The 24,053-nt window shown below is 46.1% G+C and overlaps 3 protein-coding genes across 3 annotated transcripts; 2 read left to right on the top strand and 1 right to left on the bottom strand.

Annotated features, from left to right (window-relative positions):
• The first annotated feature begins 1,626 nt into the window (after positions 1-1,626).
• On the top strand, positions 1,627-4,018 carry LOC117842009 (NAD(P)H-quinone oxidoreductase subunit L, chloroplastic). The gene is made up of 4 exons (XM_034722341.2): positions 1,627-1,939; positions 2,048-2,158; positions 2,272-2,366; positions 3,550-4,018. Exons 1-4 carry the CDS (start codon positions 1,697-1,699, stop codon positions 3,677-3,679), a joined length of 579 nt encoding a protein of 192 aa, XP_034578232.1. The 5' UTR covers positions 1,627-1,696; the 3' UTR covers positions 3,680-4,018.
• A 5,382-nt stretch (positions 4,019-9,400) lies between these two features.
• Positions 9,401-12,289, top strand: LOC117842522 (transcription factor bHLH30). The gene is made up of 2 exons (XM_034722995.2): positions 9,401-10,007; positions 11,323-12,289. The coding sequence occupies exons 1-2, from the start codon at positions 9,576-9,578 to the stop codon at positions 11,875-11,877; spliced, it is 987 nt and encodes a 328-aa protein (XP_034578886.1). The 5' UTR covers positions 9,401-9,575; the 3' UTR covers positions 11,878-12,289.
• Positions 12,290-21,165: 8,876 nt separating this feature from the next.
• Positions 21,166-22,784, bottom strand: LOC117843305 (uncharacterized). The gene has a single exon (XM_034723875.2). It carries the CDS (start codon positions 22,168-22,170, stop codon positions 21,370-21,372), a length of 801 nt encoding a protein of 266 aa, XP_034579766.1. The 5' UTR covers positions 22,171-22,784; the 3' UTR covers positions 21,166-21,369.
• Between the last annotated feature and the right edge of the window lie 1,269 nt (positions 22,785-24,053).

The raw sequence follows: 24,053 nt of genomic DNA, 5'->3' as shown, positions 1-24,053 counted from the left end.
GATGCAGGGTGATCTTGGGATTGGTTGTGTAGCAATCCATCTGTAGGCCTTGTTTAGCTGGCATTGTAGCACACTGTAGCGTTTCGTTTGTATTTGTGAATTATTGTCCAAACATTAACTAATTAGGCTCAAAAGATTCGTCTCGCAAAGTACAACAAAACTGTGCAATTAATTTTTAATTTCATCTACATTTAGTACTCCATGCATGTACCGCAAGTTTGATGTGATGGGGAATCTTCTTTTTGCATAGTGTTAAAGTTGGGAGTTGGGGGTGAAGTAAACAAGGGCGTAGTCTTAGATGATGTCTAATTGTAGAATACCATCTAGTTTTTACGTTAAAAAATGGTACGGAAGAACCATTTTTGGAGCCAAAGATTGACAGCTTCGGTTCATCCAACAATAGAGTTGATTATTTTTTTATTTTTCTTTTGTTGATCAGTTGTTGCTGATTGCAAGGGGCAGATATGTTCATGTTGCTCCCTGCATGCAACATAGTGTTGCTAACCTGTGCAATGTAAGCATCTGTTCCTGAAGAATGGGTAGAGTGGTATCATGCTCCTTTCCCAGAAACTAGTTACTAGTATATCTACATTCTCGACCATAGTGTTAGCTTTCTGTTATCTTACAGAGGGGATACTGCATTTTGTATATGACTCAATGTACAGCTATTAAAACGGTACACAAGTCACATGATTTTTCATTAAGAAAAAGAAATAGGCACCTAAATTGAAGTTAGAGGGAATTCGAATCTGGGTGGTTAGAGTACACGACCAGACCTCCCACTGAGTTAGAAGGGACTCGAATCTGGATGGTTAGAGTGCACGACCAGACCTCCCACTCTAACCAATTAAGCTAGACTCACTTCCTGCTATAACCCAGAATAATCATGCAATACTGACGTGATAACACGAAAAATTCCTGCTATAACTTAGAATAATCATGCAATACTGACGCGATAACATGAAACATGTCTGGTTTATTCTGGAGAAACAAAACATATTGGGAATTTGGCGTTCTAGAGTTCTGCAGACGTTAAATTAGCGCCTAATCACTCTTCTTCTTGATTCAGAAGTTTCACAGCTAAGATGGTGCCAGAGCTGAGTACCGGAGTGTCCTGTGTATGTATCCAGAAGTGAGGAAAAACGCATTTTCTCGGGCCAATCAGAAAGGCAATCCTGGATGTTACATTTTTCAGTTAGGTCAGTTAGGATGTTAGAGCAAGTACAAATTGTTTGTTAAGTTGTCTCAGGATTATACATGAGACTGTTTATTAAACGAAAGCAAATGTTGTTATCATTTTGCAGACCGCCTTAAAGCAACTGTAAGGAGGACAACTGTTGTTATTTTACACAACTGTAGTTATATTGTCATTATTGAGCTCATTACCTTTCTGGCTTTCTGTAGGGCTCATTCACATAAACACAAATTTTTTTTGTTTGGTATAGTTGCACGAAATAGTTAATCCCAAGAGCATGCAGAGGTACTGTACATGGCAGCAGCGGTCAGCTCTAATTTGTTTGTTCTTGTTCCCCGTCCTAGCAAGACAAATTCCTGAGGTGGTTATCGCTTGGCGCCGCGCGATGGATAGGACAGCAGCGCTCCGTGACGGGGTGACCCCAAAACCGTCGCCTATCCAGATAAGACTGGTGCGCCACGGCCTTGCCCGCGAAGCGAGCCTCCCGTCCCGTTGCCGCTCATGGAGACCACCGCCTCATGGCGCCTCCTCTCCTCGGCCTCCTCCTCGCCGCCGACCGCTCCGCAGCTACCCAGACGGCAGGCGACGACGCTCGCTGCGTCGTCGCCACAGCGCTCCGCCAAGTTCAGGCTCCTCTGCCACCTCCACGACAAGGCCCCTTGCAAGCTAGCTGCTTCATCCCCGTCGGTGTCGCAGCTGCAGAGGCTGGCGGCGGCGCTGCATTGGGGCGCCGCCTGGGCAGCCGTACGTACAACGAGAGGCTTGCTCGATCTCTGACACCATCCCTCCTGCGGGCTTGCTTTGGATGGAAGTAGAATCGAACGTGAAATTGCAAGTTTATATATGCTGTAGGTTGAGGCGCCGGCGGCGCTGGCGACGGTGACCGGGGAGGAGGACATCGACCTCCTGGCGATCCTGCCGCCGCTCGCGGTGTTCGCCTTCTTCTACTTCCTCATCGCCCCTGTGCGTCAGCTACTACCGATCAGGCTCTCTTAGTTTTGCTTGCGAAGCGAGTTCATTTGATTTGGAGGATCTCTCAGTAGCTCGTTCTTTGGATTTGGTGGTGTTTCGTGCAGCCGGTGATCATGAACTGGATGAGGCTGAGGTGGTACAAGCGCGACTTCGTGGAGACGTACCTGCAGTTCATGTTCACCTACCTCTTCTTCCCCGGGTGAGTACTAACTCCTTGCTCTGCACACGGACAGATACGGTGTGCCATGGCTCGAATCAGTTGAGCTTGTGTCATAGCCTGATGGGTGTAAGATTTCTCAGCCAAAGCTTCTAGAATGTAGATTCTAGTCATGGCGTCGTGTTAAGGTAATTCATCACATAATCTGTTTAGGGATTGGAACACTAGCAACAAAACAGACAAAATCTGCGTAGGATCTAGTGTCAGTAGTGTGGCACCTTCCTACTCCAACTGTTTCACTCTGCAACCAAACAAACATATGTTCGTTCGAACTTTATTGGGACCAAAAGAAAACAAACATCCCGGATTGGGCCACAGCCCACAGACATTCCAAAGTGTTTAATTTTTGGATTGCTGCCTAATCGTCTCTGCTAATCTTGCACTACTACTATAAGAATGCGGTGGGACTGAATCGAACTAATATAACCTCTAGGCTGTGGCTGCAAAAGACAAGGTCCAACTTCTTTCCAAGCTACCAGGACGGGCTTCTGTTTCAGTTGCTCCTTCCTATCAGTTACTGTCACAAGTGAACCACTCCTTACAGAACAATTCAGATTTCGTTTTTTCTCTACACAAGACTATACTAGTGTTCAAAAAGGACCATATATCTGACAGTCAAGATTAATTGTATACTACTGAAACCTTCACTTGTGGTATGGGTAGTATACATGGGTGGTATAAGTAGTATAAGGATATCATGGTAAAATAACACAAATAGCGTCACTATAATTTTATTTTTGATACTAGCATAAAGTTTAAAAGACCATTCCATTTGAAATATCACTTTTATAATGTAATAATTACTAAATTAGCATAAAGTTTAAAAGACCATTCCATTTGAAATATTACTTTTATAATGTAATAATTACTAAATTATTCATAATAATGAATAGTTTGATCTTATATATACTATATACCACTAAGTAGTAGTATTGTGTACCATAAAAGAGCTTTTTTTTTCCTTTCTTACGTGCCAATTAAGCTCAAAATTCATGATATCCTCCATCAATTCGATGTGTTTGGACTTTGGATTGATGAAATGGAAATCTAGATTCCTAACTTAGCTACTACAAACTGAATTCAGTTTCATACAGTCAAAAGGGGGTGAGAAAAGAGACTAGATTCATCTCCCTGTTTTTAAGCATACACGGTTTTGTGTCTGCAGGCTGATGGTCTGGGCGCCGTTCGTCAACTTCAGGAAGTTCCCGAGGGATGCAACCATGAAGTACCCTTGGTCGAAGCCAAAGGAGGGCACGCCGCTGTTCAAGGACAGATACCCGCCTATAGACTCCTAGAGACAATACTCGTATAGGCTCGTCACGGGCATGCAGCAAAAGGATTTCTTTACCTGAATCTGTGAAAAAAACAATATCACAATCTAGTACTCCATGAGAAAGGGACTCTGCAGACTCGACTCTCGAGTCATTGCAGTTGCCGTGATATCTTCACGCAAATAAAGGGGGAAGAACCGTGTTTTTTTTTTCCTGTGCAGTACACGCAGGCGTCGAAGCATACTTTGTGCTTGAGAAAAGATTACGCCCAACGGTGAATGGGCTATGTTTATATATAGGTGTATAGCCCCTACTGAATGTACTACTCACCTGAGGTTCATGATCTTCTTGAGCTTTACTACACTCCTGGTCACAGAAACGTGCTGAATTATAGTATTATATTAGTCCCCCGGTTGCAACAAGAATTATATGGTAATCCCTTCGTTTGAAATTACAAGTCCTATTCATCTAGTTATTCTTTAATCAACAATATAATTACTCTACATAGTTTCTGTGACATAAAGTCAATATCATTATAAATTCGTATTTAAAAGTAATTTCTTATGAGTAACTTTTGTATCGCATCAATGAAACAATTATTCATCAAAGCCTTGACCTAATGAAACAAAATACATCTTGTGAAAAAACAGAGAGGGAGAGAGAGTAAATTGTGACATCTAACAAGACAAGTCAAAAAGACTAATTTCATCAAACCAATTACTCAAATGGGAAAACGGACTCTCTGAAACTAGACTCTCGAGACATTGTAGTTGCAGTGATATCTTACGCGTTAATAGTTTTACGTGTATGTGCATGTCTTCTCAGAGATGATCTGTGTGCGTGTCTGTACTGTATTTAAACAAAAAGTTGAAATTGACTTGGGTTATATTATCCCTTGTTGTAGCCATCTATATATATAGTGACTTTGTTAATCCAGTTTTTTCATCCCAAATTCCCAAATACTCAAATGTTTTCTTCTATGCATGTTATGTTAAAAACTTGTATATGTTGTACCTTGCATTCTAAACACTCTTTCTACTGATACTACACTCTTAGTTAATTATCATAATCAAAGAAAACAAACATTTCATCCTGTGTCGCTATGCATGAGTCGTCGGATTTCCGCTATCAAATAACTATGAATCTAGTTGTATATTTTACAAAAGCATTGGATAATTACATTATTATTCAAACTATAATAATTTATCTAAAACAACAACTTATATGATTTTGTGCTACAGAATATTGATACAATCTTTATTGACTATTATTGCCATGGGTATGTGACTAATAAAAAACATCTTATATGATTAATTATATGATTAATTGCTAAAACCATGGAAATCCGTATCCTTAACCGTCCTTGCATGCAACATGCGTGTATACATGGTCTATATGGTGCCATGCATCATGCATTCTTACTTTGAGATATATTTTCCCATACTAATAATGGTACCGATAGGTATTTAGAAGCATATCTAAGGATACTTTAGGTCATTTATGTCACATGTGGGTTATTAAGATGTCGATTTAGCAGCCACTTTAGGTCATGTTTATAATGATAAATGTGGATGGTTTAGATGTGTTAGGTGTTACTTTAAGCCATTTCTTTATAATGGCAAAATTGGGTAATTAGACGACAGCTAGGCTATTTCTATCATAATAGTAGAGGTTAGTAATTTAGAAGTAAGTTAGATCTAAAAGGCTATTGTTGTTAAGATTGAGCCTTCAAAATCATGGTTCGAACAAATATTTTTATTTTTCTGTGCGGGAATTTCACATATTTCTCTCTTTTCTAGCGCGTTTTACAAATATTAACAAGAATGCTCCAAAAAAAAGTACTCAGTATGTAGTAAGATTGTTAGTTAAAATTTATGAGTACGTTGGAACTCAAGTATACTCCATCCATCCCAAAATAAGTGTTTGTTTAACTTTCAAAATTTGTCCTACAAAGGGTGTTAATTTAGCTCACAGTAAGACTCATCTAATTAAAGTAACACTTGCACCAATTAAAAAAATGTATTGAGAAGTGCATATAGCTAATGAAATGATCAATTGATATTTTTTCTCTAATTCCAATACACGTGCATTTATTCAGGATCTAGAAAAATAAATAGACTGCACAGCTTTCAACCACAACTAATATGAGTAATTAGGGGGCAGCATGATCACTTCTCACAACTACTAATGTGTCCAAAAATTTTCTAAACGAACACTTATTTTGGGACGGAGGGAATAGGTCGATTTTAAAGTTGAGCTAAGTCAAATGGTTTTTTACTTTGATCCCCAATAGCAAAAAAAAAATCGTATGGAGTGACAACATGAGGTTGATATAACCATTTCTATATGAAATAATATATTCTTTTCTTTTGCGAATGTGAAATGATATATTTGTATAGATATTACTTCTCAAGATCTTTGTATTCTAAATCATATTGATGTCATAGTAGACTTTTACATAAGACAAAGAGGGGATTACAAGCTATGGCGGCGGTGCTTGGTGATCATAGTCTTGATTCTTGAATGTAAACCTGTTATGCTTGAACAAGATCAGATTAACAAGCTACTACACCAATAACATGATGGATGGATGCGGGATCTACCCACGGGCATCATAATTTGGCCACATGCATACATGAGCGTAGCTGCTGGTGCAGTCGTGCAGAGCTCAAGCAAATCGATGTTGGGAGAGCCCCGTACGTACTGTACCCCACCGGTAATACAATTCTTTTTCCCTGACGCCCCCGTCTCTTTTGGCCGAGAAAAGGCGAGCACGCTTTCTAGGAAATCCTGTTCCGACGGGGAGGAGCAAGGGGAAAAGCCGCATGGTACCCGCGTCATAATGGCGTGGCGATGATCTCAAGCGCACGCGGGGCCCCGGCACTGGCGCGCTCGAGACGAGAACGAGAGGCTCCTCCGCTCGGTGGTGGTGGTGGTGCGGTGGTGGCATCATCACACCTCCGATTCACACACCACGATGCGATCCATGATCCATCCGTCAGGTCCCGTCCGTCTCACTGCCCACAAACGCTAATACTATACGCACACACCTTGTCATCTCTTCCTCCATTAGCTGCTGCAACTGAAAAAAGGCGTGTAAACTAAACTGAGCCAGTGACGGTTATTTGAGTGCGTTGTTGGCTCTTGGTCTCGGATGGGCTGTCATTTTTGCTGTTGCAGGATCCTCAGAGAGAGACTCTCGACGACGACCCGGCGTCCGGCCTGCCCGGCACGACGTACGTGCCGAGCAAAAGCGCGACAGCGCGTCACGAGCCAGTGCGTTCGATGGCCTGACAAGATGCTGTACTGTACACCATGCAGTGATGGATGCAAATGCAAGTATCGATCGAGTAGAATGCAACGCATACGAGTTCGGACAAAAAGAAGAGCGAAAGGCGCCAGCACGAAAAGGACCAACACGTTACGCAGCGGCACAGCCAAAGCCAACTTTCTTCTGCCCCACCCGGCCGGCCAGCCGCCTTTCGCGAGCGCAATCTTTTCCCATCGGACAACGAGCCTAACCAACCAACCGAGCCAACGCAGCCGGCCGGCGGAGATCGCTGCAGCGGTCGGCCCCGAGCCCCCGAGGCGACGCGGGCGCGGAACCGGCCGCGCATTGGCGTCGCGTCTCGGCCCCCCAGCCGGCAGCGGCAGGCGATATTCCTCAGGGCGCGTGCGTGCGTGCGTGCCGCGGCAGGCACGGACGTGACCGGGGCGGCAGCGGCAGCGGCAGTGTCAGCCTGCGGGACACAATCATCCGGTCGCGCCTCGGGCGCCGCGCGCGGGCAGCACGGCTTGGCCACGGAAAAAGGAGGCGAGGCGAGAGGAGAGGCCGGCCGGAGAAGGGAAGGGAAATGACTGCGACACGAGGCGGCGGCGTGGGCTGCTTGCTCGTGCTCGGGGACCTGCCAAAAAGGCCAGGCCGCGCGCGCCCCGGACACAATCACGCGCCCACGACGCAGCCAGCCCGTGCCCGCCGCGCGGGGCAGGCGCGATCACCGGGACGGGCCACCCCGCGCGGGCGCGGTAGGGGAAGGCCAAGAGCAAGACGTGGCTCGGGGCGCGGCAGGGGTGCGTGCGCCTTTTGTTGCGCCGTCCCGGCCAAACCGCCGGCTCGGCTGGCTCGCTCGCGGCGCGCCTAGCCTCCGCCTCTGCCTGCCCTGCATAGCCTAGCCGATGGCTAGCTAGGAGGCCGCTCCCGGGCCTCGGCTGGCTTCGGGTGGGCGCACGCAGCGCCGCGCTGTTCCCTGCGGCGGCAGCACGCCGGAGCGGGGGCGCCTTTTTCCATTGACTGCACCGCAGCGCCGGTCGGCTTTATGCGCGGCGAGGTGGGGGCGACCTCCGTCTCCGTGGCCGGGCGGGTCCACGGACCACGGCGGCCGTCACGGATTCGCGGAGGTTTCAAACTGCCCCCCCTGAATTGTCAAATCGCCGGCACGGCTTCCGTTTCGGAACCTGGGTGATACGCATACGCAGCTCCTCCCAGCTTTTGAAGGCGACTTCTCATTTGCTGCTGCTGAGCCGTGTGGCGCGGTAAAATCTACAATTTTCAGTAAAAAAGATTACTACCGAATTCTGTAAAATAATTTCAAGTATAGCAGAAAAGGAATATTAGTAGGAGATGAGATTTTTCTACCGTATGGTTGCTATGTACAAATAGGGGAAAACGATTTTAGTAGACGGCTTGTACATAAAAAATAATGTAAAATATGGCTACGAGTTATTTTTTCTTTTGAACTTTTTACTTTTTGCAAAAATCTTTCATGGTCTGTTACTCTGTTTTTAACTTTTCTTGAACGTTGATGGCCCTTTGCAGATATAAGTAACTTTCTTTCGAGGTAACCTATGATAAGAAAACCACCTATCTTCTAATTTTCTTTGCAGATATCAGTATAAACATCAGGTACATCATGGGGCACGCATCTGTCGCATACTCTTCTTTCGTTTCTTTTTTTTAAATAATGGATATAGCAAGTGAAGACCATATACCTTTTGAAAGCGGTAACTCTTGTTGATGGTAGCGTTTTATTTTGTTTCAATAGGGTCTTGTTGCAAAGCAATGTGTATTTTTGTTGCAAGAAGCTTCACCGAGAAAGCCGCGGCACGCACTATCGAACAAGTCAAGTTTGCACAAGTTAAACACTCAAAAAACTAAACGGAAGTTACACATTAGCGCGCCCTTACACTTTTTTTTTTCATGATGTTGCCACGTCCCACGCCATCGCATCGCCATTGTTGCCAAGATTTACAATTCGTGTCTCCTTGCTCTCTTGCATTTTAAAATTTATTATTCACACTGCACTTTCAGAAAAGAATATCCAAAGCAAGCATCAAATGAAGAAACTTCTAACAACACTTTCTTTTTTTCAAACCTACACCACTTCTTTTCCAAGGAAACAAAAATTCCAACACCACCCCGGACCTTGGACCTCAAGTACTACTAGTGTAGTATTGTTGCTAGTCCTATGTGCCATAGCCCATGGACAACAATCGATGACAACAGACTCTACTAGTCCCTACACGCCTAGTGCCCTAGTCACATCCCTGTTCTATTCAAAGCATATACTCCTATCACTATAGTACCATGAAACATCAACTACTTGGAGAGAAAAAAAATCTTAGAAGACGACAGGCTGGGTCCCCCCTGACTAGTGTAGTGCCGTACACGAGCCCCTGGCTGTCTCGCTTGCCGTCTCGGCCACTACCGTGCCGCGGCCGCCAAAAGGGCTCGATAAAAACCCACCCCCCACAAAGCCGTCGCCGTGCGCGGTGGCCACGAGCACCCGGTTTAAAAGGCGACGCCCATTTGACCGGGAGAGCGAGGGGGAGCAGCAACCGGAAGCCACCATCGCCAGTCCGCCACCACCAACCACAGAGCCAAGAACTCCAAGCAAAATCTAGCGCTCCGGCCGTCTCAGCCATGTGGGATGGAGGCGTGGAGCACGGGAGCCAACAGGAGGCCGCGCCGCACCAGCTGCTCCCGTGGCTCGGCGCGGCGCCTTTCTCCTCCGAGCAGGCCGTGGCGGGCCTCGGCGCCATGGGAGCCTACGCCTGCGACGGCGTCGGCGCCGTCGGTGGGCTCGGGCACGGCGGGGTGTTCGGCTTCGGCTTTGACGCGGTGCAGCAGCAGCAGCAGCAGCGCGCGGCGGAGGGAGGCGGCGGCGGCAAGGCGGTCGTGTCGGGGCTCCTGGGGAGCCTGCAGGCGGAGCTGGGGCGGATGACGGCGCGGGAGATGATGGACGCCAAGGCGCTGGCGGCGTCGCGGAGCCACAGCGAGGCCGAGCGCCGGCGCCGGCAGCGGATCAATGGCCACCTCGCCAGGCTCCGCAGCCTCCTCCCCAACACCACCAAGGTGATCACCGGATCTCAATTCATGCTGCACTTTTAATCGCCACGTACATCTATATCTGTTCTATCCCCACAAGCTAAACTTGCTAAAAATCACATCAAATTAACGCGTCGTCTATATTGGTCATTTGGATACGTGCTCAAGTCGTTGTCCTCCTCGTTGTCGTTGTTGTTCTGGATTGGTGCGATCGAAGCATCAAACTGACTTAAGAAGTAGGGTGATCCATATATAATGGAACAGTCACGGATAGATAGCCCTAGATGGTGTGATGATCACAGTGCAAGAACTCAAAGAGATAAGAACCATGGCTGATTGGCTAGAGTTAATCACAAGGTGCGTTGGGGAGGGGACTAGCTAGTTTGCACTTTGCAGTGATGAAAACTAAACGGCTATACCTATTTTGACTGATTATTAGGTCTTACTAGAAAGGCAAATAAAGCTTAGTTTGATTTTTGAATGAATTTGACTTGCACGTAGAGCTTAGATTTAGCTTTGAGAAAAGCTTTAGTTTTGCATCATTACATGAAGCTGCTTCCAATAAGAATCTAGCTACTTTGCTAGGTTTGAGGTTTCCTCCCCTTATCACCTAACGGCATGCATGCGCTGAACTACTTGCATAGATTCAATTTTAATTTCATTCCAGGGACATGATCAAAAGTATATGTATTATACCAGTATAGTACTATATATATTATTCATATATATCCACATGTTTACAAGTTGGATAAAATAAACGTCGGTGTTATTAGTGGTGGGCATTAGTGGCAATTGCCAATGGGGGGCGGCCGTGCAGGAAGCAGCACTGCAGCACGCACGCCGCATGCGATGCGTTGCTGCCCAACTCCTGACACGACAGGATCGAGCAGGCAGGCATGCAGCACAAATCTTTCACGCGTGGAAGCCGCTGTTCCTGCTTGGGCCACAGGGGAAATCGGCTTCCAACCCCTGTGCGACATGACATGAATGCGTTAGCGTTACACGTCGTGTCAGAGCACAGGTACACATTATCGTAGTACGGCACCACCACGAGCACCTCCTACACGCAGCTAGTGTAAAAGCTCCAAACTCAAAAGGCCACATGAGAAATGCAGAGAGAAAAGCTGCACCGCAATTCTTGCAAGCCCTTTTTTCTCCACGCTCACACACTCGATCATTTACTACTGTGAGTGCGCCACCCTATTCCATGGTCTAAGCAGAGACTAATCATCATGCTTCCGGTCAATGTTCATACAGTTGTCTGTCAAGTGTTGATCCACATCCACTCGTGATTGTAATTGTATGTGCTGCTTGTTGTGGTGTCGCGTGGGTGCGCGTGCAGACGGACAAGGCGTCGCTGCTGGCCGAGGTGCTGGACCACGTCAAGGAGCTGAAGCGGCAGACCTCGGCGATGATGGTGGCCGCCGCCGCTGCTTCCGTTGCCGGAGACGACGACGAGGGCGCCGGGCCGGCGCAGCTCCTGCCGACGGAGGCCGACGAGCTGGCCGTGGACGCGGCGGCCGACAGGGCCGGGCGGCTCGTGGTGCGCGCGTCGCTCTGCTGCGAGGACCGCCCGGACCTCATCCCGGACATCGTCCGGGCGCTCGCCGCGCTGCGGATGCGCGCGCGCCGGGCCGAGATCACCACGCTGGGCGGACGCGTCCGGAGCGTGCTCCTCATCACCGCGGTCGAGGGGGCGGACGACAAGGGCGACGGCGACGGGCGCGCCGCGTCGCACCGGAGGCACGAGTGCATCGCGTCGGTGCAGGAGGCCCTGCGCGGCGTCATGGACCGCAGGACGGCCGATAGCGACACGTCGTCCACCGGCGGAGGAGGTGGCGGGAGCATCAAGAGGCAGCGCATGAACTACGCCGCACAGGAGCAGTGCTCGGTGTAGCACGTGCATGTGTAATGTGTGTGTTCCAGCGTTAGCTGCATTTATGCCGTTTATATATGCTTTTATTTGCATGGATGCATATGCAAATGGACGCATAAATGCAAGCTATTTAGCATAGCTAGTAGTACAAGTTTAGCCGTCGTTTCAAGCTTTGTTGCCGTTGTTTCTTCGGGGTATAACGTTGGGTGCATCAGTGCATGTCTCTGCATGCATGATGGAAAAGAGAGGTTCAGGAGGGAGCGTTTTATGTATCCCTAAGTATGTTCATGTAACCATGCTCATGGTACTGATTACCGAATTGGCATGTACTGGGAAAAAGGTGATATGGGTGTACAAATGCACAATCTATGGGGTATAATGCAAGGTGGAATTGGTGGCATGTTTTTTTTCATTCCACTTCTGATTTGAAGCATTCTTGGTTTTCAAACATTTTCATGCTGTCAATCTCTGTTATACTTGAATTATTTACCTCTGTTGTGCTTGTTGGAGTGTAAATCTTATCCTATTTACTTTGCTGCTCATGGATTTTGCTTTGTTCATAAACAGTGAAAAACTTTAACAGATAAACAAAATCATGATGCTAAAATTCTTGTGTCCCAGACATGCATGATGTAAGCTTGTGAGTTATACTTGGTGTAAGTATGCATGTCATGTTCAAGCAATGCTTTTGTGTCCCAGACATGCCATGATCTATCATTGATCTTCATGCCTGCGACGTCTAACATACCCTCCTTATTAATAATTTGTAATTGCTTGTGCTATCAGCCTATCACTATGTCCAGTGTTGGCATCCTTGCGCCCTCCTGCAAGTTCTCGATCATGGCTGTGGTTATTGATAGAGACCATTTCTCGGTGATCTTGACACTTAGACCCACCGATAGGCATCGAAAAATCGTATTACTCTCTACTACTTGATGCTAAGGTACATTGGTGCAGCGTACTGTTCCCTCATTCGCTTTTAGTAGGTGCATTAGGGTTTAAAAGGAGTCAAAACTTCCGAAGTTCTGACGAGCAATTAGTCGAGCTACAAAATTTCCTTTTCCATTTTAAAATAAGAGTAAAATACACTGGCGGTCCCCCGAACTTGTCATGGAGTGTCATCTAGGTCAACTTTCAAAATGCATTTTCAGGTCTATGAACTTATCTCAAGATGCTATCCGGATCCCTAAACTCTCAAAACACATTTTCATGTCCTCTCAGGGTGTCATCCGAGTCCTTAAACTCTCAAAGTTCATTTTAAGATCCCCAATCAAGCGCCAAGCAACACATGTGTGATCACTAGTATAAGGTGGCTGTGAAGGCAACGAGCGAGGATGAAGCATTTCCATGAACGATAAGTTTTAAGATTTGAAAATGTATTTTAAGAGTTTGGAGACCCAGATGAAACCTGAGGACAAGTTTGGGGGCTTAAATATGCACTTTGAGAATTTAGGAACCCAAATGACACCTTAAGATAAGTTTGGGAATCTGAAAATGCATTTTGAGAGTTTAGACATCCGAATGTCACCACAAGACAAGTTCAGATATCGCCAGTGTATTTTACTCTTTAAATAAGCTGCACGTTGCACGCAACATGTAGCTATAAACTGGACTTCGAGTTTAGAAGTCGTTTAGAATTAATTCACCCTAAAGTTTGTTTTGAAACTTTGGAGTCCAGCTGGAGGGCTCTCCATTTTCTACAAGAAAAAAACAATCCATTTTATCACCGAAAACAAAATTCAGTTTAACCCTCTAATGGAATAATTTGTTATGGCCAAATGCAGCCCATAACAAAATTCATCGTTTTGCTTTTCTATGATATATTTTGCAGGGCATCTAATAAGCTAGAGCAGTCCATGCATGCATGGTGGCCATCTAGGATCGATTTGTTTCGATTCGACGAGGCAGGGTGAGACAAACTAGTTTATTTTTAATGTCTCTGTCCTGCTTTCTCATTTTAGGGTTGTTTGATACTAGGTGCTAAACTTTAGCAGTGTTACATTAGATGTTCGGATGCTAATTAGGAGGACTAAACATGAGCTAATTATAAAATTAATTGCAGAACCCCTATGCTAATTCACGAGGCGAATCTATTAAGTCTAATTAATCCATCGTTAGCAAATGATTACTGTAGCACCACATTGTCAAATCATGGACTAATTAGGTTTAATAGATTCGTCTCGTGAATTAGACTCCATCTGTGTAATTAGTTTTGTAATTAATCTATATTTAATACTCTTAATTAGCATCCAAACATCTGATGTGACAGGTGCTAAACTTTAGCACGAGGTATCCAAACATCCCGTTGGATGTTGTCGGGTGGGGCTTTTAGCCATGTACTCTCTTCACGAGGATAGCATGCAGACAAAATCGGAAGCCTAGGAGTAAATTTTTTATATGCCATTGAAAATTATACCCATCTCTTATGTGCCATCAAAAATTAAGCCATCCCCTCTGTGCCACCGGATTTTGTATTTTGGTCCCTTCTATGCCATTCATGCCATTCCGTTAAGTTCCCGTTAAATTCCACCGTCATGGCGTCACCGGTGCTGGAAGTCGCAGGCTCCAACCATTGGCGCGGACCTCACCGACAGCTCTACGATCCAGACCGACGCGAAAAGCTTAGTGCTCAGGCCCATCCGCCCGTCCGAGTAGCCCACCGCTCCGGCCATCCGCGCCAGCGGGACGAGACCGCGGTCTAGAGGGGCGGATGCTGTGGCAGCGCGGACGACCTGAGCGGGGACGGCCCCGGCGTGGAGAGTGGCAGTGGTGCGGAGGCCTGCAGCAACGAGTGGTGGTGAGGGCCACCTGAACCGGCTACGGCGGGCGCTTGCTCGTGGGGCGCGCACGCGGCACGACGCAGGCCACCACCAGCGGCTGCGATTCCAGCGAAGAGCGCAAGCCAGCACCGTCCTTGCCCTCGGCCAGCGGGAACCGGCAGTCGCCGCCTAGCGCGACGACGCGTCGATGCCGTCGCCCACCGCGGCCCTGCCCGCTCACTCAAGAACAAGCGGTGCTGGTGCTGCTGCTCTGCTTTTTCGCTCAGGGGAAATCGAAGTATCGAACAGCAATGAGAGAGGATGGGAGATTGATGGCACGGTCAGGAGGAGAGAGTGGATTGGGAAAAGCTGCAGCACAGTGGTGCTCCTTTTTTTTTTTTAATAAGTATTGCTTTGGGGAGGGCGAAAGATATGCCGGCCTCGACTTTTCTCGCCGGTTAACGTCTGGTAACGGAGGAATTTGACGGAATGGCATAAAGGGGATGGAAATACAAAATTCAATGGCATTGAGGGGGTGACTAAAAATTTTTGATGGCACACAGGGGATGGATATAATTTCCGATAGCAATAGGGAATTTTCTCTTGAGAGACAGCAGCGTAGCCTATTTGCCGTTGCAGGTAAAGGCAAGCAGCACGGCGGCGCGTGATGTGTGTGGAGGACCATCGGCGCACTGCACTGCCCGTCTGCCCCCCGTAGTCCGTACCCACCCACGTTTTACAGAGACACAGGCAGCTGAGACAAGAAAAAAGATCGCTATCCCTGTAGCCGATGGATGATGCAGGGCGGTGCAAGTGCAACAAACAGTTCCGGACTTCCGGCTGCGTTGCATGTTTGAACACCCACGCATGGGTGTGAGAACGGAGACGGTCAAAAGGAGGTTAGAAAGTGTTACATCATGCAGGCACAGCGTCGTCCAGGAATATTTTTCCTCTTCTTATTACACGAGAGAGTGGTTGTTGCCATCGAGCTTGACGCGAGGCTGCGAGAGTGCTAGTGCGGTGGCGCCGTTCAACGACACGGTAGCACGCACGCACGCACGAAGCGGCACGATGGCACGGGAGGGATCCAGGGAAAGCGACCGGCAGATCGGAGGCCGGCAGATTTCCTCCTCCGATCCCATACGTGCGTGGTGCGGTGCCTTCGCTGCTTTGCGAGTGAAAAAAACAATGGTCTCGCGTCACGTCAGGGCATCCCCGCTTTGCACCGGCGCTGGATCCGGTGGGGCCCGTCGTCGGGGAATGTTTCGCCGCCGTGACAGGGACCCCGGAATCAAACTGCCAAAGCCATCATCATCGATCTATTCCGGCCTGCCTGCGCCCGCCAAAACGCCACAAAGGCCCACGACGTCCACGCAGCAGGCGCGCTCTTCCCGGGCCACACAGTTCGGCCCGGGAGCGAAATTCAGCTCTTCTTCTGCTTGCGGCAAAGCCTTGTGTGGTGGTGGGTGGCCCGCGTGAAGCGAGAGAGCTGGGCCGGCGGGGAGCCCCACTCCGTCCGCCGCCGGGGCGGCGGCGACACAAGTCGGGATCGCCACGCCCGCACGGACACGCGAAGACGTGCGCTCCTGCGAGCGGCAGCTGCAGAGAAGTCCCATCGGCACGTACTGGGAGTCTGGGACTGGGAGTCTACTAGGACGTCAGTCACAGTGAGTCAGCTCAGCCGCAGGCACGGCGCGGCACTGTGTACGCAGGCGCCAGTACTGTTTTTTTTTAGGATGCCGGCTTGCTAAAAATATGCCAGATGTGATTATAAATGTTGATATGTTTTTCCTTCTTGCCTGGAGAACGCATAGGAGTGCAATGATGGTTGGCTGGCACAGCCGCACAGGGGAGTAGTCCTTCAGATCGAAGGTTCCGTTTGATGTGAAAGTAGGCCTAAACCCCATCTTTTTTCCAACCGAGTCTAGTTCAGATGGGTAAGTTTCCTACCGTGGAAACTATTCATCTGAGTTTGAATTATCGACTCATGATAAGTTCCTGTACTTTTCGAAATTGATTATAAAAACTAACGGTATTATTGTTTCCGTAGTCAATATCATGCTCTACTATAGTCTCTCGGAAAAGGTAGGATTGCATGCGCAAATTCATAGGGTGAGTGTGCGTGCGTGTATGTATGTGCCCGTGTTTCGAAAAAAATATTATGTATTAAAAAAGATACTAAAGTTTTACACTGTGGTTCAAATTTTGTCTTGCAAAACATGTCATTATTTTCAATTCTAGAATATGGAGCCATCAATATTAATTTGTTTTGTTAACTTGTGCAAAAGAAGAAGAAGTGTCATTCAATCCTGATAATTAACCTTGCGGTTAAATTTTTTAAGCGCTAATCTGTTAGAGTAACTTGTTTTTGAATGGAATGAATACGCTACAATCGACGGGTACCAATTGATAGACCAACTATTGGTCAAAGATTATGGAGTTTGAATCTTGTAGGAGTAATGTCCTGTGCATTTTACAAGGAAAATGAAGAGAGTAATAGGCATATTATCTTCATAAAAACAATATTCTTACAAGCATATGAAGTATGCAGCTACCTCCATAAAATTTACTTTTACTTGACATCGACTTATGATATACACCTTTGACAACTATTAATTTCATAAATTTAAATGAGATATAATGAAAAATACGAGCATGAAAGCATTATCTATAATGAGAAATTTAATTGTACAATTTAGGTAATGAATTCATGTTGTTTGAATCATATAAAGTGACCAAACTTTTGCTTTAGTTTGCCGGATTTCCGATCCGGGCACCCAAACAAAAATGTATGGCGGAAATACTCTATGTTTTTATTAACAAAAGTACCCACCCAGAAGCATAGGACGCCACACTCACCATTTTCCCAGTTTTCACTCGGACATGCATATTTCTAAACTGTACACACAATCAATGTAACGAATCGTAGAGATTTGCCCGTAGCGCCCTAGAGTAGGTATGAAATTAAATCGAATCGAAGGCGGATATATTGATTGAAAATTAATGCTAGTCGATCTTGATTATCGTTTGGGGGTCAACACTGCTTTGACTGCGGCTGCCAGCTCGTCAATCGGACTACGCACTGGGGGAGAGCAGACAGCAAAGCTCTGCCGAAGACACGGGGCCGAGGCTACGCACGTCGCCATGTCCAGATATGCCCTAGCTAGTAGGGTTGCTCCCGCAGCTGTTATATAGGCCGGCCGTATAACAGCCATGTCCAGATATACCCTCCTCCTCACCTCACGCCCTCTCGCTCGTCCTCCACCACCGTACGCGCCCGGCCGCCTGCTCGCTACCGCATCGGCGGGAGACCGGGCTTTCCCCCAACCCAAAGGCAATCGCACACGCGCTTCCATCACGGCCTACCTGCTGCCCCCTCGCCATGGATCATGATGGCGATCGGAGCTGTAGGCGCGCGCGCGCGAGCGAGAGAGAGCGCTGCGGCATGCAATGCATCTGCTGCAACAGTGCTTTGGCCGCAAGCCGAGACCGAATCAAGATGGTAGGATCCAGCCATGAGCCATCTGTGTGTGCCTATACAAGAGACCTAGCTAGAGAGCTGCTACAACTCCTACTCGTATTGAAAATCTCTTGTTGTCGGAGTAACAGGGCTACGCAAAACAGCTACGAATTAGAAGTATATGTAGCTGGTAGGCAGGAGTGTCACCGTTGTTGGCCGTTGCGTGACGTGCGTGCAGTGCAGTGATGCGTGCGTACGTACATCAATTCTCGGTGTGTGCTACTACATGACGTGCGGGCGTGCACAACAACAAGCAGATGCATGACTGGACTATCAATGCATGCCTTCAACCATATATTAATTAATTATACTCGATCGATCTATCTAACAACAGGCTGTGTTGAAAATTTAGATCTTTTCGTTTTATGGCGGCACCCGGCCTGAACAGGAGCTACCTCTATAAATGAGAATGACCGGCAGGAGGGGAGCCAATTTTTTTTTCTGCTTAGGAGGTGTTAAAATTTGAAAAATTTAGTGGAAAATTTCCTTAGCCAATGTCGACTGATCTACTGTACACTTTGCACTATGTAGATGCACCCACTGAGATGAGTCTTATTGTCAAACTGATATTAAGATAGCACCATTGTTATCTTTCAAAAACATACCAAAATAATCCCTTTTGGGCTTACAAAACTTGGTGGCGGCTCCTACTACGAATGGTTCGGAGATAGATCAAGCACCAAAACATCATTTCCCTAAATCGTGCATTCTTTAATTTATACCTAGCTGAAAAATGGCACCTTAATTATAATATATAGCATTATTAAGAGTCCATATGCATGCACCTTAGGTCAGAACTACATATATAACGCTGGGCAGAAAAGGTATACGCAGATGCGCTAGTGTAAATTAGGTACATATATAAGAAATACAGAGAATATCTAGCCAGATCCACTGTGATCCATGCACATACATGCTCTTTGTCCTTGTTCGATCAATTGCATGCAGGGGGTTAATTTGGTTCAAGCTAGAAGGTTGCACACATATGCTTATCATATTCCTGTTCACAAGAAGCCAGGTAGTAGAACCCAGAAGTTGAGTCCCATTCAAGTTCATACAAGGTAGAACAAAGTTCGTACAAGTTCATATGTCATCTCTGTTCCACATGAATTAATGGTAGAACAAAGCATTACGTTCTAGAAATAAATCATGAATGAAGTGGATGCATCTACATAGTGAATGAAGCGGTGGAGTAGTAGTAGTAGTAAACAGCAATATATATAACTTAAACAACCGGTATGATAAACATAACAAAGGCAAAATAAAAAAGATGGAAATAAATCATGTAAGACAGTAATTTCTATTTTAAACGGTTCTTTTATCTAGCTACTTGCATGGTAATGAAATCAGCGCGGAAACTCAAAGGCTTGGTTTTTTTTTCAAGAGGTTAGAATAATGTGTAAATGATTAATTCATTTTGGCTGGGGTATATTTGGCAGTAATAATCGAGATTGGTCATGCAAGTATTGTTGATTCATTTGTGGGTGACTTTGATCATTTGCAACTTAGGAGTGTAAAAGTTATTCGTTATTAGGAAACCAAAGGCTGGAATTAATAAATTTAGACCCCAGCTGGATCATAACAAACTATGTAAAGATAAAAGCACATCCATTCTGTACATGTTCACATTTGCAATGCCTATAAATAGTACCATTTTGGGTATCGAGACTGTCTGCAAAATGCAGCTGATCACAATTTCCTATTTATTACATTTATAATTGACAAAACTTACTGCAATATTTGTAGGTACATACATATAGTTTGATATTTGAGAATTTAGTTATCTGTGATAATCAATGTGAAAACTAACTTGCCCCTTTCTATTCAACTAGTTACACATGCGAGCTTTAATTTGCAATGGTGAAAAAGGTTACAATTACCATGTTATGGAGCTTTGATATTAAAAATTATAAAAATATTTAATTGATTAAGAACCTATATTACTAAAAAGTGATAGTGTGATACAAAATAAAGCTGTCTTCTATGCCTACTAAAAGTGGATTTGCTACCTTTCATGGTTTTGAGCCTCAACGCAACATCAACTAAATTTTGGCCCTAAAAGAAACATGAATCAAATAACAACAAAGTTTTCGATCTTTGCTATTCCACTTTTCTAGAACAGGTAGTATTTTGATTATTATGTGGTGTGTTCATGCGAAACAGATATTCAGAAAAATGAAAACAAATGATTTTATACTACCAAAAACCTGGACTTTTGGTGAACTCTGTTTTGTCTATGAAATCTTGATTCCTAGTAGCAGTATCGTTAAATTGGACAAGTAATTTACTGGCTGCAGTTTTAGTTTTATCTAGACCCTTGTCAGTATTTGTGACAAGTATTTTTCTTTGGTGCCACATTATCTTCTTGAAGTTTCAATGTACTCCTCTGTGCCTTTCGACCTAAGAATTGTCACGCCAACCACTGAAATTAAAACCCAATAAGGACAGAAAACAAAAGAAACAATACATAAATTTCTGAATTAGAATTACTTAAAATAATTTGTCACTTATTTTCCTTATTTATTGAATTATTATGTATTTTTTATTTTAAATCTTATGACCCTGTTTTATATGCTATTTAACCTACCGTCAAAATCGGAAAAACGCACCATGCATGCAAATAATCGCAGCTGAAAAGATACATGAGATGAGCATGCGTAGCGGATGCTATCACTAATATATGTGGGCTATTATCTAGTGACATGAAAAGGATATGATGCATTATCTGTACTTTTTGCACAACTAAAATTAGGAAAACTTTAGTTGGCATGCATAGAAAAGGACAAAGTAATCTAGTTTGGGAAAATTTTAATTTGCATAAATCTCGTTATATTCATATGTTTGACCATTAATAGCATCTTCTGATTTGACTTCATCAAGTTACAAGTTGAAAGACATGGATAAAACCTTGAGTAATTTAGAGTCCCTATGCATCGATAACTATATTATTCAATCAAACAAGCAACCTTCTTTCCTAGCTACTACTAGTATATATGACCTTCATAAAAGAAGCCCACAAGAATGTCCAAATCAATTAAAACCAGGATGAAAGCCGGATCACATATATAGCTTAATAGCTAGTGACATCAAAGCACAAGAGTGAAACATCTGGCACAATTAGTACTAGCTTAAAAGGGAGTACATATGCATTACTAACTAACAACAGTGAAGTGCTTGCCGGATCGAGACCTAAATAAGCTGCCAGCAGTACGTAGAAAACCATGCAAGCTGCTGCTAATATTGCATACCGTCCAGGAAATCATCGCCGTCTTCCTCGTACTCACCATCGTCGTCGCCTTCTTCTCCTCCGTTGTTGCTCATCATCTCGCTGAGGCCGGCGTAGTAGTACTCCCCGAGCACCGGCGCGGCGGACACGAGGCGGTCCAGCTCGCAGCCGTGCTCCATGAACGCCGATCCGCCATTTCTGGCCCCCGCCTTCTCCGCAACCCCTCCCCTCTTACCTGATCCGTCAGGCGCCCCTGACGTCGGGGATGACAAGCAGGCAGCGTCAACGCCGCCACCGCCGCCGGTTCGCTGAGAGGGCTCGGTGAGCCGGTCGATGGCCGGCTTGGACTGCGTGAGCAGCCAGTCCACCGTCTTGCTGGCCTTGTCGAAGCCGAGCCGGTCCTGCAGCGCGAAGAAGTCGCGCGCGACGTCGAGGGACAGCCGCATCCGGCGGTCGCGCACGCCCTGCGCCGTCCGGATCTTGCTGTGCCTGTCCGTCCGGAACGGCCGTTTCCGCGCCCTGGCGTGGCCTTGGCCGCCGCCGCCAGCGGCGGCGGCGGCCGCGCCGTTCCTTCCACCGCCCTGCGGCGCCGTCACGGCGGCCTCGCACCCTGGAGCGGCGCGCGGCGGCCTCAGCACCGCCTCCAGCGTCTCGGAGTTGAACTGGTGGGCATGGCTGGGGAAGAAGTGGTCGGCGTAGTGCTGATCCAGATGTGCGGCCGGCGGAAGCATGATGGGGAAGCCGGTAGGGTTTGGGTGTGGGGGTTCTTGGGAGACGCCGAAATGGTGAAGGTTAGGGTAAGGTAACATCTGGGCACTGCTTGTACAAGCTTCGTAGCTAGAGACGAGATCTAGCTAGTTCTAGCGCTATACTGCCACTGCTACTACTTCTTGATCTTCTTCCTCGCTTGCTCTCGACCGGTTCCTGATCTCACATGTGGAAACTACTACTCTGGAAATGAACAGATCTTCAGATCAAGAGCTAGATGAGTAGTGTGTGTCCATTCCCACTGGTGTGTGGTGTGTACATCGATCAAGGCTTAAAAGCGGAAGGAAAGGCAAGATCGAGAAAGAAAGGGGGAAAAGTTAGAGATGGCGAAAGGGGCCGGCCGGCCGGTGTGTGTGTGCGCACAGGAAGCAGAAAGAGATGTGAGTGAGCGAAGCTTTTAGGCCTTGTGTTGCTAGGACATATTTTGTGTGTCTAGTGTGTGTTGGTTTGTTTGTTTATGGCAGTGACTCTGCAGGGGAAAGAGAGAGAGAGAGAGAGAGGGTGGTGAGGAGGAGGGCATGAGCCGCACAGCATTCAGAGCAATGGCGTCGCTGACAACCTGCTACTGTTGCGTCACTGCAGAAGCTTTAGGCTAGCAAGTAATACTAGGAGAGAGCCCTAGAGGTAGCTGCGTGGCGTTGGTGTGCGCGGTATGGAGGAGTTAGGAAAGGAATGATGAAGGCATTATTGGGCTCGATCGATGCAGATGGCTATGGCGGCTACAGGGGTGCACTGTAGGGACACGTGGATCAGGCAGGCAGGCAAGGGTGAAAAACATATACAAGCTGTGTGGTCTCTGCGGTACGTAGGGCGCGGTATGTACGATTTTGTATGACTCATCACGTACATGTCCGCGCAACTTCTCTAGCTACTACTGTGCAATTATATGATGTGGGACTCTGTTGTCTCTCAAGGTTTTGTTTCGTGTGGGCTGGGGTTAAAAGGTGGCGGGAGGGTGGTGAACACCGGTAGTTAATGAAAGACCGGAAGGACGACCGAAGGGGGACGACGGTTTTTGAAAATTCTCACCAAGATCTTGGCATATATTCCGAATTTACTCACAGCCTGCCCATTGGAGCACATTAAAAATGCATGAAAACCATTTCATAGTGGTCTAACTGAGCCAATTCGTGGACTGACTGTGACTCAATCTAGTCGGGTTTAGTGCGGCTTGATTCTTGGAATAGAGAACGGAGAAAAAATAGGCAAACGACGGTCTAATTGGGCATAGGTGTGGTCAATCGGGTTTTGTTGTAAGGATCCAAATGTCTTCTAAGAGGTTTAAATTCAATATGCATTTCATAAAATTAATAAAAAAAATAAACAACAGAATTAGTAAACTCTGGAAGTTCTGGATGCTTCTTAGAGGTCCCATAATAGCAAACTTTCTTTTCCAAACCAGAATTTCCGACTATATTAGGAATGAACAGAATCGATCTCTATAGTTATTGCTCGGTGTGTGTGGGGGTGTTCTTAAGATGGAGTACCTGTAGACAAAGTCACACAACCAAGTAGATCAATTACAAACAAAAAATAGAGCAAAGCCTTTACAAACAAGCACATCAAGATGGAGATACAATAATTTATTTCTCGAAGTTCGGGTCCACCGAGGTTCATACGTCTTCATTGAGGAACTCTAAGAAAGCTGGGTTTCTTTCAAGTCTTAGCATAGTCCCCACTTCTCTAATTCACGTCTTTCCTCTTTAAGGTGTGATCGATATCTTTACAAACTTCCCACGGTTCACAACAAGCTAGTTTGGGAACTCACCAGTTGACACTAAGCCATCTAGGATGTAACATCCCACTTTTTAGAGTATTTAAAAATATGAAATTTTTAAAATTTTTCTTTAATTATAGCATAATCTCCTTTCGTGAAATATTTAAATCCTTTTTACAAATAAATCTTGCACTAAACCAACATTGT

This window comes from Setaria viridis, chromosome 2, assembly GCF_005286985.2.
Source record: "Setaria viridis chromosome 2, Setaria_viridis_v4.0, whole genome shotgun sequence".
Lineage (NCBI taxonomy): Eukaryota > Viridiplantae > Streptophyta > Magnoliopsida > Poales > Poaceae > Setaria > Setaria viridis.
This window is presented reverse-complemented; position numbering and strand designations above follow the sequence as displayed.